This window comes from Molossus molossus, unplaced genomic scaffold, assembly GCF_014108415.1.
Source record: "Molossus molossus isolate mMolMol1 unplaced genomic scaffold, mMolMol1.p scaffold_m16_p_21, whole genome shotgun sequence".
Classification (NCBI taxonomy): domain Eukaryota; kingdom Metazoa; phylum Chordata; class Mammalia; order Chiroptera; family Molossidae; genus Molossus; species Molossus molossus.
Window position 1 is genome coordinate 32,311,768 of NW_023425357.1, and position 15,453 is coordinate 32,327,220.

Sequence of the window (15,453 nt, forward strand, 5' to 3'; positions counted from 1 at the left end):
GACCTTTGAACAACTTGGGTTTGAAATGCAAGGGTCAACTAACTGAAATAAATCCACTTACAAGTGGACCAATGCAGTTCAAATCCATGTTGTTCAAGGGTCAATTGTACACTTAAGACATGAATTATTCATAGACTATTCTCACAAATACAATGTTCAGCAAAAAAAGCAAGGTGCAAAAGAACACATTCAGTTGGATATCATTTCTAGAAAGATAAAAATTGGTAAAACCATACTGCACACTAATCAAGAAATACACAGAGCCCTGGCCGGTTTGGCTCAGAGGTTGGAGCATCGGCCTGTGGTACAGAGAGACCCGGGTTCGGTTCCCGCTAAGGGCACGTACCTCGGTTGCAGTTTGTCCCCGGCCCTGGTTGGTTGTGCGGGTGGCAGCTACTCGATGTGTCCCTTCACATCGATGTTTCTCTCTCTCTCTCTCTCTTTGTCTCTCTCCCTCCCGCTCTACCTGAACAAAAGATGGAAAACTGTCCTCGGGTAAGGATAAAAAAAAAAGAAAAAAAAGAAATACACAGAAATGGTAAACACCAAAGCTAAACATTGCTTTAGGGTAGGCAGTAGTTACTTCTGGGATCAAGAGGGAAGGAGTTGAGGGAGAAAGGGAATGTCAACTCTCATAATAATATTTTATTTTATAAGCTAAACAGGCATTTACTGAATTTTATACGTTAAATATTGCATAATAAAAATTTAACACACACACCCTGGGAAGAGAGGTATGAAGTAGAGGGAAGGAAAGAAATCACCAGATTACCATTTTTATTTGATCCTTACAAATAAGAACAATGAGGCTCATATAATTGAGGACAAGTAAACATAAACTGAGAGAAATTAGAATTCTAAGAAGAGGCACAAAAAGTTTCAGAAAAATAAAGACAATGCATTTTATATATAAACAGATTTCAAATTACGTATGAAATTAAGTGAAAATATACCATTAAAAAAAAAATTCACAAAATTAAAAAATAAAGAAAGGATGAAATACCTTTTAAAAAATACTCAAGTACACAAATACAGATGACTAAGCAAAGCACACGAAGTTAAAAAGAAATATGACAATGCAGAACGTGCAGTCAAGCAGATTGGCAATGACGTATACAAAGAAATATTTATATAGATCTCCTAGTTTATATAAACCTAATCTAGTCATTTTCCCACAATTACTATTTTCAAAACAATTATAGAAATGTGTTCCCATGGAAAACAGAGGCTATCCAAGATATATAGGTAACAAATGGGTCCCTAAACCCTTAAATTTTAGCTTTTTTCTCATCTAAAGGTACAATAGGTAGTAGTTTTGGGAAACAACAGAAACTTACTGTACTTAATCCTCTAAAATCATACACTAAATTTATCTACTAATTCCAATGAGTTACATTACTGTTCCTTAGGATATAACTGCTAACAGTGGTTTAAAGAATCCGGAACTCAAAAATGGGAAAATGTGTTTAATACACATTATAAATAAGTAAAGAAAATAGAGACTTTTTTTTTTAGAGACAGAGAGAAACATCAATCAGCTGCCTGATGCACACCACCTACTGGGGGATCGACACTAAAACTCAAAACCCAGTCATGTGCCCTGGCCTAGACTCAGACCACGGGACAATGCTCAATCCACTGAGCCACACCAACCCGGCAAATCTAGGCTTTTTAATACTTTATAATTTTGCCTTTTCATATAACAATGGGAAAACAAGAAAACAACATTACGACCCCAAGATAAATGAGTTAAGGACTCAAAAGGAATGTAGAAAAATGAAATTCGTGTATAATGCAAACATGGATATATATAACACATTCCCTGTGATTTAAAAACTTAAAATTAGTCTTCCAGTCAAGATGGCAGCGAAGGTAAAGGCGGTATCGCGTCCGCCAACTAAACTACAGAACAACCATCATTCAAAACCGCCTGAAATCAAGCTGAATGGAAGTCCTACAACTACAAAATTAAAAGAAGCAGCCACATCAAGACAGGTAGGAGTGATGGGTTGGCCCCACACCCACGTATGAAGTATAAAAATCAGGATGAACCTGGCTGGGAAGGTCCTCCCTGAGGACTGAAGGGTCCCCGTCCCACACCAGGCACCCCACTCAGGGTTCCAATGCCCAGAAGAGAACTCCCCATAACCTCTGGATAGAAAACCAGTGGGAACTCAGGCTCAGGGAGGCTGACACGACTGGAGCCCCCGCCAGCTCCTCTTAAAGGGCCCGCGCATGGACTTATCAGCCACACTCCCTCTAAGCTTGGAGGGGAGGCAGCTTGAGGGGCACCAGAGACATACAGGGAAGAACTGAGCTGTTTGGCATTGGAACGAGGGCTGGAGAGGGGGCTTCCTCCAGAACAAACATGCTGTTAGAGGCCTTTGTTCCTTTGGTGAGCCCTTCCATGGGGCGGCAGACAGTCGCCTTATCTAGGATTCCAGCAACCTTGCTCTCACGGGGAGCTCCGCCCTGGTGATTCCCTGAGGCCCTGCCCAACCCCGCCCCACCCAACTTTCAGGTCCACCCAACTTTCAGACCCACCCAAGCTGTTGCCAGTTGGTAAACTAGGGGATTGCCCTGTTTCGGATCCTGTTTCAGGTTTTCCTAAATTCTTTCAAACAAGCATCAAACAAGCACCATCTGGTCTCACCTAGCCCCATACCTCTTGTTAAGTAATACACAGAAACAAATACAGGGAGGCAGCCAAAATGAGGAGACAAACAGGTCCCAACTGAAAGAACAGAAAAAATCTCCAGGAAAATAACTAAGCGAAATGGAGATAAGCAACTTAACACATGCTGAGTTCAAAATACTGCTTATAAGGATGCTCAATAGACTTACTGAGAACCTCAGTGAACTTAGTGAGGACCTCAAGAGCATAAAATTGGACCAGTCAGAAATGAAGAAGGCACAGTCAGAAATGAAAGAGGCACTAACTAAAATAAAGAATATTTACACAGATTTAATAGTAGAGTAGGTAAAGCCAAGAAGCAAACCATCAATTTGGAATATAAAGAAGCAAAAAACACCCAATCAGAATAGCAAAGAGAAAAAAGAATCCGCCCTGGCCGGTTTGGCTCAGCGGTTAGAGCATCGGCCTGTGGTCCGGAGAGACCCGGGTTCGGTTCCCGCTAAGGGCATGTACCTCGGTTGCAGTTTGTCCCCGGCCCTGGTTGGTCGTGTGGGTGGCAGCCACTTGATGTGTCCCCTTCACGTCGATGTTTCTCTCTCTCTCTCCTTCCCACTCTATCTGTACAAAAAATGGGGGGGGGGGGAAGGAAGGAAGGAAGGAAGGAAGGAAGGAAGGAAGGAAGGAAGGAAGGAAGGAAGGAAGGAAGGAAGGAAGGAAGGAAGGAAAATCCAAAAAAATGAGGACAGTGTAAGGAGCCTCTGGGACAACTTCAAACGTGCCAACATTCGCACCTTGGGGGTGCCAGAAGGAGAAGAAAGACAACAAGAAATCAAAAACCTATCTGAAATAATAATGGCAGAGAATTTCCCTAACTTGGTGAAGGAAACAGACATACAAGTCCAGGAAGCACAGAGAGTCCCAAACAAGATGAACCCCAAGAGGCCCACACCAAGACACATCATCATCAAAATGCAAAAGGTTCAAGACAAAGAGAGAATCTTAAAAGCAGCAAGAGAAAAGCAGTTTGTTACCTACGAGGGAGTTCCCGTAAGACTGTCAGCTGATTTCTCAAAAGAAACTTTGCAGGCCAGAAGGGAGTGGCAAGAAATATTCAGAGTGATGAAATGCAAGAACCTACAACCAAGATTTCTCTATCCTGCAAAGTTGTCATTTAGAATCGATGGCCATATAAAGAGTTTCCCAGACAGGAAAAGCTAAATGAGTTCACCACCACCAAATCTTTATTATATGAAATGTTGAAGGGTCTTCTTGATGAAAAAGATAAAAGATATGAACAAACAAAATGGCAATGAATATATATCTATCGACAATGGAATCTACAAACAAAATGAACACGCAGAACAGAAACATTCTCATAGATACAGAGAACATTTTGTTGGTTGCCAGATGGGAGAAGGGTTGGGGGAATGGGTGAAAAAGGTGAAGGGGTTAAGAAGTACAAATTTGTTGTTAGACTGACAAACCTCAAAGGGAAGGGGGGTTGGTGGTGGGAAGAAATAAACCAAAGAACTTATATGCATAACCAATGGACACAGACAACAGTGTGGAGAAAGGCAGGAGGGGGACAAGAATGGGGAGGAGGGGGTAAATGGGGGACAAATGAGGAACATCTGTAATACATTCAACAATAAAAATAAAAAAATAAAAACTTGGAATTAACAAAATGATGGGGGCAATCTTTCATGTGCTAGGGCTTGTAAAAATGGTAGTATAGCCCTGGTCTCTGTTGCTCAAGGGTTAGAGCATAGGCCCACAGACTGAAGGGTCTCCAGTTCAATTCCCAGTCAAAAGCTCATACTTGTGTTGCAGGTTCAATCCCTGGACACAGTAGGGGCAAGTTTGGGAGGCAGCCAATCAATATGTCTCTCTCTCTCTCTCTTTCTCATTCTCCCCATCCCTCCCTTCCTCTCATCTACTCTAAAAATCAATGGAAAAAATATCCTGGGGAGGGAGGCCAGGGAGAAGGATGAGGTAAACCAAAGAACTTTATGCATGTATGCTTAACCAATGAAAATAGACAACAATGCTGTGGGGGGCGGGATAGGGAGAAGGGTGTCTTTGGAGGAAAAGCGGGAAACATCTGTAACAAAATTTAATTAATTTAAAAAAAATTCCTCCAGTTAGGATTAACAAAAGAAAAAAGGATAGTATACAATAGGCATAACTATGCAGTAAAACTAGGGGCAATACACATGGAGGATAAGGTAAAGTAAATAACATTTACCAAGCGCCTACTATGAGTCATGCATGCAATGAGTGAGTCACCATTCCTCACAAATATTCTCTGAGGTTAAGTAGTTATCCTTATTTTAAACAGATTCAGAAAGACGAAGTAAAAGTAACTTAGTCAAAGAAAGTAATCCAAAGTAAGGACAAATTGATGCAATGACGTTTGTTAAAGGATTAGTTATAAGAAAATTCTGGAAACAAATAATAGTAAGGAATTAAATAAATAATAGTATAAACTTCTTGATGAAATATTAGACAAGCATTTAAAATCATAATTGTAAAGACTATGTACTAATATGGAAATGCTAATATGTTAACAAATAAACCATATCACCTATACACTACGTTTAAACTATGAGACTGGACTTCCGGTCAAGATGGTGGTGTAGGTAAACACGGTATTGCGTCCTCCCACAACCACATCAGAGTTACAACTAAACTAAAGAACAACCATCATTCAAATCAGCCTGGAATCAAGCTGAATGAAAGTCCTACAACAACAGAATTAAAGAAGCAGTCACATGGAGACTGGTAGGAGGGGCGGAGGTGCTATCGGCTGGCCCCACACCCACGTGTGGCGGATAAAAATCAGGACACCTCGGCTGGGAAGGTCCTCCCTGATGACTGAGGGGTCCCTGTCCCACACCAGACGCCCCACTCAGGGCTCCAGTGCCAGGAAGAGAAGTTCCCATAACTTCTGGCTGGAAAAACCAGCGGGAACTGAGGCTCAGGGAAGCTGAGGCGGCTGGAGCCCCAGGCAGCTCCTTAAAGGGCCCGCACACGGACTTTTCGGACTCACTCTCTCTAAGCTTGGAGGGGAGGCAGCTAGAGGGGAACCAGAGACATACAGGGAAGAACTGAGCTGTTTGGCACTGGAGCAAGGGCTGGAGAGGGGGCTTTCTCCGGGACAAATGTGCTGTAAGAGGCCTTTGTTCCTTTGGTGAGCCCTTCCCTGGGGCGGCAGACAGTTGCCATATCTGGGACTCCAGCAACCTGGCTCACACTGGTAGCCCTGCCAGTGTGATTCCCTCAGGTCCCGCCCCACCCAACTTTAAGCAACTGGCAACAGCTTGGGAGGGCCTGAAAGTTGGGTGGGATTCATAGGATTGGCCTATCTTGGATCCTGCTTCAGGTTTTCCTAAATTCTATCAAACAAGCAGCATCTGGTCTCAGCTAGCCCCATACTTCTTGTTAAGTAATACACAGAAACACACAGGGAGGCAGATAAAATGAGGAGACAAAAAAACAGGTGCCAAGCCCTGGCCAGTTTGGCTCAGCGGTTAGAGCGTCACAGAGAGATCCGGGTTCGGTTCCCGCTAAGGGCATGTACCTCGGTTGCAGTTTGTCCCCGGCCCTGGTTGGTCGTGCGGGTGGCAGCCACTCGATGTGTCCCTTCACATCGATGTTTCTCTCTCTCTCTCTCTCTCTCTCTTCCTCTCTCTCCCTCCCGCTCTATCTGAACAAAAAATGGAAAAATGTCCTCGGGTGAGGATAAAAAAAAAACAGGTGCCAAATGAAAGAACCAAGCAAAACCTCAGGAAAAGAACTAAGCGAAATGGAGACAAGCAACCTAACACATGCTGAGTTCAAAATACTGCTTATAAGGATGCTCAAAGAATTAGTGAGGGCCTGAAGAGTATCAAAAAGAACCAGTCAGAAATGATGGATGCACAGTCAGAAATGAAGGAGGCATTAACTGAAATAAAGAATAATTTACACAGATTCAATAGTAGAGTACGTAAATCCAAGAAGCAAACCATTGATTTGGAATATAAGGAAGCAAAAAACACCCAATCAGAACAGCAAAAAAAAAAAAAGAATCCAAAAAAAATGAGGATAGTGTAAGGAGCCTCTGGGACAACTTCAAGCATGCCAACATTCGCACCTTGGGGGTGCCAGAAGGAGAAGAGAGAACAAGAAATTGAAAACCTGTTTGAAATAATAATGGCAGAAAACTTTCCTAACTTGGTGAAGGAAACAGACATACAAGTCCAGGAAGCACAGAGAGTCCCAAGCAAAATGAACCCCAAGAGGCCCACACCAAGACACATCATCATCAAAATGCAAAAGGTTCAAGACAAAGAGAGAATCTTAAAAGCAGCAAGAGAAAAGCAGTTAGTTACCTACACGGGAGTTCCCATAAGACTGTCAGCTGATTTCTCAAAAGAAACTTTGTAGGCCAGAAGGGAATGGCAAGAAATATTCAGAGTGATGAAATGCAAGAACCTACAACCAAGATTACTCTATCCTGCAAAGCTGTCATTTAGAATCGATGGCCATATAAAGACTTTCCCAGACAAGAAAAAGCTAAAGGAATTCATCACCACCAAATCGTCATTATATGAAATGACGAAGGGTCTTTTTGAAGAAAAAGATAAAATATATGAACAAACAAAATGGCAATGAATACATATCTATCGACAATGGAATCTACAAACAAAATGAACACGCAGAACAGAAACATTCTCATAGATACAGAGAACATTTTGTTGGTTGCCAGATAGGAGGAGGGTTGGGCGAATGGGTGAAAAAGGTGAGGAGATTAAGAAGTACAAATTCATTGCTAGACTGACAAACCTCAAAGGGAAAGGGGGTTGGGGGGTGGGAGAAATAACTAAAGAACTTACATGCATAACCAATGGACACAGACTATAGTGTGGGAAAGGCGGGAGGGGGGCGGAAGTGGGGAGGAGGGGTCAACGGGGGTAAAATGAGAAACATCTGTAATACATTCAACAATAAAGATTAAAATAATAATAATAATAATAATAAAATAAACTATGAGACTATTTTTCCTTTTCCACATTCCAGTATAGATTTGGTATCTGAGGATTTGAAATTGACTGTGAATGAATCAAAAGTACATGTGAAGTAACAGTTTGAAATCCGGTTAAGGTACATATAAACTACATAAAAAGCTGTAATTTAGCCTGCAATTGCCAGTCTAGAGGAACATCCTTATTCTATGGCTGTTTTCTATTTGAGGTCATGTATATTAAAGTGTATCTCTCCATTATACTTTTAAAGAAGTCCTATAAGCCAAAAACTATACACTACAGTGACACTCTTAGAATTAAGGGTTCATAACACCGCTGAACACATCAATTATAAATGTCGACTACTAAAACAAAGGTAAGAAAAAAATATTCCCAGAATGTAAGTTAATTTGAGTATTATAATTATAAATTATTTTTTTCTTTCCATTGCTTTAATAACAGGGAAGAAGAGAGGGAAAGTGGGAGGGAGGAAGGAAAATAGTAGGTTAACACCTCTTCGCTCTCCCAAATTGCCATAGCTCTTAAAAACTAACCATGAGTAGAAAGAAAACTGGAAAAAGTGATGTCTTTGGACACTAACTAAAAGGCAAAGGTGACTTGGGATATATTTTTTTCCAAGCTTTAAAGTCTTAAAATACTACAATTCTCCACAAACTAAAAACTGGACTTAAAGAAATCCCTATTCTCTAGCAGTGGTTCTCAACCTATCTGATGCCATGACCCTTTAATACAATTCCTCCTGTTGTATGTGGACGTATCTGCATGTGGGCAAACCCACCTGGAGACGGATAGAGGAGTGGTGTCTCAGTTCCTAAGACGATCAGAAATGTGTGTTTTCCGATGGTCTTAGGCGACCCCTGTGAAAGGGTTGTTTGACCACCAACAGGGTCGCAACCCACAGGTTGAGAATCACTACTCTAGAGCATTAGTACAGCAGCTTATATCCCAGATGTTGTGAAGATTCTAGTTTTGCTTCTGACTTGGCCTCGCCCATCTTCAACTAATTCATGCGCTAGAAAGTCTATGTTCAGTGTAGTTTTTCCCCAAGGCCTTTATCCTTATCTCAGCATTAAGTAATTCCACTCTGGCCTCACCTGTAAGGTTGATGTCTCCCAGCAAATCAAGAAGTTCTCCACCAGCAGAAGCTGGTTTGCTTGTAGGTACAGTTGGAATAACAGGCGTTATGTCATTTCCTCCCAACAAATCCAATAAATCATTGGCCTAAACAAGAAAGTAATATCTCTATTTATTAATCATTAGCTTAATCTACATCTAATGTAAAGCTCTTTCAAAACTTAAAAATAAGGAAGAGAATCATCAATCAATCTAGGAACGTTGAAGGGAACGTTGATGGGTTATAAGGAACTACAAGATCATTAGTATCCCCAGATAAGCTAATGGAAAGCTACCTGGCTGGTAGGCTGTGGCCCAGAGGGTGGTGGCTTGGTCTCTAGCGGAGCTGGTTCTGTCTCTCCATTTGTCTGCACAATCTCAGTAGGACCATTTGTGGTCACTTTTTCCATGACAGGCATTCTCTCAAGCAGTGCAGACCTAAAAAAAATCTGAAGTGGTTAAATTCCAGGCACTTAACCTAGATTCGCTACCCAAAGCAATTACTAAAACTATATCAGAGCCAAACATGAAGAGCCATCTTCCCTCCCCATGTAACACATACATGAAAATCGAAGGTGGATTATAATAATACATGACCTAAATTCCTGGGTAGATTAAGGGCAGGCAAGAAACCTGAATGGATAAACTGTCCACCCAAATACCAAGAGATTGAGATTCCTCAGTGGTAGAAAAATTGGAATGGAATGAAAGAAAGGCAAATTAGTAGATATTAACAGTTTCAATTAAGAAGATACTGCCTAACATAAGGGGGGAAAAGATGACACCAAAATGTTAATAGTAATGATATGTGAATGAGATTCTCCAGAGAAAAGTACAACTCTCATTTCTTAAACCAAATAAAATGGAAAATGAAGCTAACTTTCCATACCAAAAGAAAAGGGAGAAGGTGAATGAAAGACCAGTTAAATTTTATTTAGAGGCTAGGAAGAATAGAAGATGAACAAAACAGAACCAGTCAAGTAATTAGAACTAAATAGGGTTGAGAATTCCAGTTAATAAAGCATGAGAAATGAGTCCCCTTTATGGATTATGATGATAATTTGTTTGGGATGCTCAGAGGCCCATGCATTGCTTAGTTTCACTTACCTCATATGGTCATATTTCTTAAAAAGTGCATTATATTCTACTGCCCTCTGCTGGAGTTCCACATCAATGCTGCTTCCATAGATGGAAACCACTTTCTTTATTCGGCTTTGGGATAAAATGACAAACGAATTGAAATTCCCAAAATAAAGTTCATAAACAAGCAGACAGAATAACGTTTAAACCAGAGTTTTCTGGTTAAAATTTTGAAATATTCCTTTTGTTAATTTACATAATCTTTCAAAAACAAAACATCTTTCCTTTATCTTCATTCATCTAACATATACATATGTAACTCAAAATCATTATTCACCAGTAAGGTATTCTAATTGTAATGCTAGATTTTGTCTGTTAAATATCCCATGCCCTAAAATTGCTAGGAAAAGGTATCAACTATAATTTGCTATAAAAGAAGAAATTGATACTGTTCACACTCTTCTTTAAATAATTTAAAATAAGCTTTTCCTCAACAAAGTAAGCAAAGCATCAGAGTTTTATCAACAAAGGGTTTCTTCTAGTCCACAATTTACAGAGTAAATAAAAAACATAATTTTTCATAAAACCTTATATAAAAAATAAAGCAAAACAAAGTAAAGCAGAGCTCTAACTGGTTTGGCTCGGCAGCTAGAGCGTCGGCCTGTGGACCAAAAAGTCTTGGGTTCGATTCCAGTCAAGGGCACGTATCTAGGTTTTGGTTTGGTCCCCGGCCCGGCCCTGATCAGAGTCATGCGAGAGACAACCAATTGATGTGTCTCTCTGAAACAGACGTTCCCCAACCCCCCCGTCCCTGCCATCCTCCCTCCTTCCCACTCTATCTGAAGATAAATGGAAAAATATCCTCGGGTGAGGATTTAAAAAAATAAAACAGAAAGTCTAAGTTTGCCTTATATATGCTTGGCTGGGAAATTGATCCAAAAATTGAGGGGTTTTTTTAAATGTTTTTTTTTTCTTTATCCTCACCATAGGGCATTTTTGCATTCATCTTCAGACAGAGCGAGAGAGAGGAAGAGAGAGAGAAACATCGACATGAGAGAGAGACACATCGACCAGTCGCCACCCACACGACCCCAACCAGGGCCGGGGACAAATTGCAACCAAGGTACGTGCCCATAGCGGAAACCAAACCCAGGTCTCTCTGGACCATGGGCCGACACTCTAACCACTGACCCAACCTGACCAGGGCTTTTTAAAATATGTTTTTACTGATATTTTTAGGGAGAGATAGAAACATCAATGGGAGAGAAAAACATTGATTAGCTGCCTCCTGAACGCCGCCTGCCCACTGGGGATCGAGCCCACAACTGGGAATCCAACCAGGACCTCTCAGTCCATGGGAAAATGTTCAATTCACTGAGCCACACCGGCTGTGCCAAATATTGAGTTCTATTCACAATAATAAACAGGACAATTTAAAGTCTTAAACACCATAACGCTCATGATTTTCTTCCTATCCAGACATCTCAAAATATTACAATAAACCAGAACCTTCATATGTGGAAATAACTTCTCAACTTTCAAAAGAAAAAAAGCATTAGAAATCTGATTTAAAAAACAGCCCTAGCCCTGGCCAGTTTGGCTCAGCGGTTAGAGCGTCGGCCTGCGGTCCGGAGAGACCCGGGTTCGGTTCCCGCTAGGGGCACGTGCTTCGGTTGTAGTTTGTCCCTAACCCTGGTTGGTCGTGCGGTGGCGGCCACTCGATGTGTCCCTTTCACATCGATGTTTCTCTCTCTCCCTCCCACTCTATCTGTACAAAAAATGGAAAGATGTCCTCGGGTGAGGGTAAAAAAAAACAAAAGAAAAAAATAGCCCTGGCCGGTTTGGCTCAGTGGTTAGAGTGTCGGTCCTCGGGCCAGAGAGACCAGTGTTCAGTTCCTGCTGAGGGCGTGTGCCTCGTGGTTGGTCGATGTGTTTCTCTTGCACCAATGTTTCTCTCTCTCTCTTCCTCCCTCTCTGTCTAAAGATAAATGCAAAAATGTCCTCAGGTGAGGATAAAAAAAAAAACACATAACTTTTAATGCTAAAAATAATCTACGATGGGGGATGAGAGGGAGTAATATATAGATGAAATAAGGACTAACCACTAAATGATGATTGCTATTGTGGAAAAATAGGTATATACAATTCATTGCAATAGACTACTTTGTTAAAAATGATTTTATTGATTTTTTTTGAGAGAAAGGAAGAAAGAGGGAAACAGTGATGTGAGAAAGAAACATTGATTGGCCGCCCCTTATACAACGCCCCACACCAGTCCTCACCCCAGGGATTGAGGCCCCAACCTGGGCATGTGCCCTAACTGGGAACTGAACCAGGACCTCTCAGTCCATGGGACAATGCTCAATGCACTGAACCACACCTGCCAGGCTACTCTCTCTACTTCTGCCTTTGCTTGAAATTTCCCATAACAAAATGTTTTTTTGAAATTACAAAACAACCAGCCTGGCTGGTCTGGCTCAGCAGTTAGAGCGTCAGCCTGCAAACCAAAGAGTTGCAGGTTCGATTCCAGTCAAGGGCACATACCTCAGTTGCGGTTCAGTTCCCAGCCCTGAGTGGGGTTGTGCGGGAGGCAACCAGTTGATATGTCCCTCTCACAGCTATGTTTCTCTCTCTCTCTATCTCTCCTCCTATTTTATCTGAAAATAAATGGAAAAATATCCTCAGGTGAGGATTTAAAAAAAATTATGAAACAACCTGTTCACCCGACTTTTCCTCCATACTCACTTTACAGTACAGGTGAATCGAGTGGAAAGCTTCATAATGGCAGTGAGGGCATAACCTCGTGTCACAGAGGTGGACATATTAGAGATTAGGACACTTTCTAAAATATCCAACACTTCATCTTCTGTTACCTAAGGAGAAAAAAAGACAATGCACAATGAATTGTAAAAGTAATTATCTAAATCTGATATCAAGTCATGGGATGCCACAAGAAAGACGATCCTACCATCACTAACAAAACTTCTAACATAATCTGCCAGGATAACTTTGCCAAGACAACTAACTGTCCAACCTGATCCCAAAAAAAGTGGAAAATAAACATTGGGGATTGAGAGGCATATTTAGTTTCAAGAGGCAGAAGCAGAGGAAGGAAAAAGTTAAACAGAGTTCAAGTATTGTTGCCAAAATTCTCCTAAAGCCAGTCCTTTAATGAGCAAATGAAAACATAGCTATTATGTCTCATTTCTTGTTTAAGTCAGTCAGAGAGTAGGAAGAATAATATAATGGTCACCTAACAGAGCAAGGAGTAGATCCTAAGGTAGCTTTGAAAGTCTCAAAATGGCTCAACAAATTAAAACTCAAAAATTGGCAGGTTTCCCAATATAATTCTGGTATTATTTCCTTTTTTTAAAAATTGATTTTAGAGAGAGAGGAAGGAAGAGGGAGAGAGAGATAGAAACGTCAATGAGAGAAAACATCAATTGGCCGCCTCCTGCATGCCTCCTACTGGGGATAGGGCCCACAACCTGAGCATGTGCCTTGACCACGAATCAAACTGATGACCTCTTGGTACATGGGTCGATGCTTAACTTCTGAGCCACACCGGCCAGGTTGGTATTATTTCTTTAAAAGGTTTTAAAGGAATAAACCTCAACTCCTCATTAAACACTGCCTTCTTATAACTAAAAACACTAATTTTCGCCATCTTTGACTAAGAGTAACAAGGGGTACCTGAATAGGCTCTTCCTCTTCACATTGGCCAGATATGAGAAGATCTCCATATTCACCTATACACCATGCAGCTACTTGTACCAAAGGTTGCTGTCAAAAGAAAATCACCATTTGTCAAGGATTTCAACCCTTACAAAGATTAATGCAAATCATAGGTCATCTAATCATAAAGGTAAAAACTGAGGCACATCTAGAGTATTAGTAATAAAAACATACAAGAAAAATAAAGTGTAATTTCACCCCAAAGCAGAAAAAAAAAAAGAAAAGGCAAATGAAGTACTTACTTGAGAATAATCACCAAGAATTGCTTTGTATAAGCGCTGGACAGTATAGGCATGCATCTCCACACTATTGGTTATTAACTGGATCAAGTTGGGGACTGCATCATCACGAACATAGCTTCCTGCCTAAAAGGAAATGCAGACAGTTACCCCTAGAAACACACAGTAATGATAAATGTTACCTATTATTGTTTTTGTTAAAAGGAGACTACTTAAAAACACCCTGAAAGATAAAGTTGATTCTATTTCTCTGGTTCATAAGTAGTTCAAACCTCAAAGTCTTATTTAGTTAAATAAATAATCTAAGTTTTTCAATTTTATAAAAAAATAAGATCGCGCCCTGGCCGGTTTGGCTCAGCGGTTAGAGCGTCGGCCTGCGGTCCGGAGAGACCTGGGTTCGGTTCCCGCTAAGGGCATGTACCTCGGTTGCAGTTTGTCCCCGGCCCTGGTTGGTCGTGCGGGTGGCAGCCACTCGATGTGTCCCTTTCACATCAATGTTTCCCTCTCTCTCCCTCTCACTCTGTCTGTACAAAAAATGGAAAAATGTCCTCGGATGAGGATTAAAAAAATAAAAAAAAATAAAAAATAAGATCGCCTCTTTGTCCAAAGTAAAAGGAAAATATAAAGACTTAGAAATTTCATTAAGACCTTTTCTACACAAAATAGATAAGGTAGAAGGGTGGGCAAAAGTAGGTAAATTATTAGCCAGCATTACCTAAAAGATAAATCTTAAGCAAGGATATAAAACAATAATGAGGAGGAGGAGGGGGAAGAAAGGGGGAGGGGGGCAGGGGGTAAACGGGGAGGGGAGAAGAAGACAACAGCACTGGCCAGTCTGGCTCAGCAGTAGAATATCAGCCTATAGCCAAAGGGTCCTGGGTTCGATTCCTGGTCAAGGGCATGTACCTCAGTTGCAGGTTTGATCCCCAGTTCTAGTTAGTGTCATGCAGGAGGCGGCTAATCAATGTTTCTCTCTCTCTCTCTCCCCCTGCTCCCTCCCTCCTTCCCTTCCACTCTATCTAAAAATCAATGGAGAAAGTATCCTCTGGGGGAGGATTTTGAAAAAAAAAAGAAGACAAATAATGTAAATAAATAACACAGTAATTAATAAATAACACAAGAATAAACTCTGTTTTGTGTGCTCACAACCATAAACCTACTTTTGCCACCCCTGTGTGAGATTTCAAAAATTTAAGAAGCACATTCACTAGGAACTGAGTTACAACGAACTCTTGCTTCCCACAACTCCCCAACACCAATGTTAAAATGATACGGACTAGCTAGAGTAGCCATGTTATTCTGGAGGATGGTGAGAGAAATGTACACTAACAGCTCAAAAGGGGCATATTAAATAAGAAATAAAGTTACTTTTTGAAAACTTGAGTTTATTTAAAACGTCACACTGTCCCTTAAAGACTGGAGTTTATAAACATTACAGAACCAACCATTAGTCCTAGGAATAGGAAATATTCTGTATTTTATTATCCACCCCTTTTTATCACTTGGACCTTGTAATGTCCTAAGGACTAGTGAAGTCTGAGACACTATTTGTATGCATGGAACAAAGCAAAGCTATTTAACCTATGAAGAACTAAATCTTGGCCTTGTCAGAACATTATGACAG

The 15,453-nt window shown here is 40.9% G+C and overlaps 1 protein-coding gene across 2 annotated transcripts in view; it reads right to left on the reverse strand.

Annotated features, from left to right (window-relative positions):
* AP1G1 (adaptor related protein complex 1 subunit gamma 1) overlaps nucleotides 1-15,453 on the reverse strand; it is a 94,568-nt gene that overhangs the window by 10,736 nt on the left and 68,379 nt on the right. The window contains exons 15-20 of one of the 2 annotated variants that reach the window (XM_036273909.1): nucleotides 13,833-13,955; nucleotides 13,549-13,638; nucleotides 12,601-12,728; nucleotides 9,883-9,987; nucleotides 9,072-9,213; nucleotides 8,757-8,883 (exon numbers count right to left, since the gene is read on the reverse strand). In XM_036273909.1, coding sequence (XP_036129802.1) covers nucleotides 8,757-8,883; nucleotides 9,072-9,213; nucleotides 9,883-9,987; nucleotides 12,601-12,728; nucleotides 13,549-13,638; nucleotides 13,833-13,955 — 715 coding nt within the window. Of the gene's footprint in view, nucleotides 1-8,633; nucleotides 8,884-9,071; nucleotides 9,214-9,882; nucleotides 9,988-12,600; nucleotides 12,729-13,548; nucleotides 13,639-13,832; nucleotides 13,956-15,453 lie in introns of those variants that run through there. The other variant, XM_036273908.1, reaches the window with a different exon arrangement.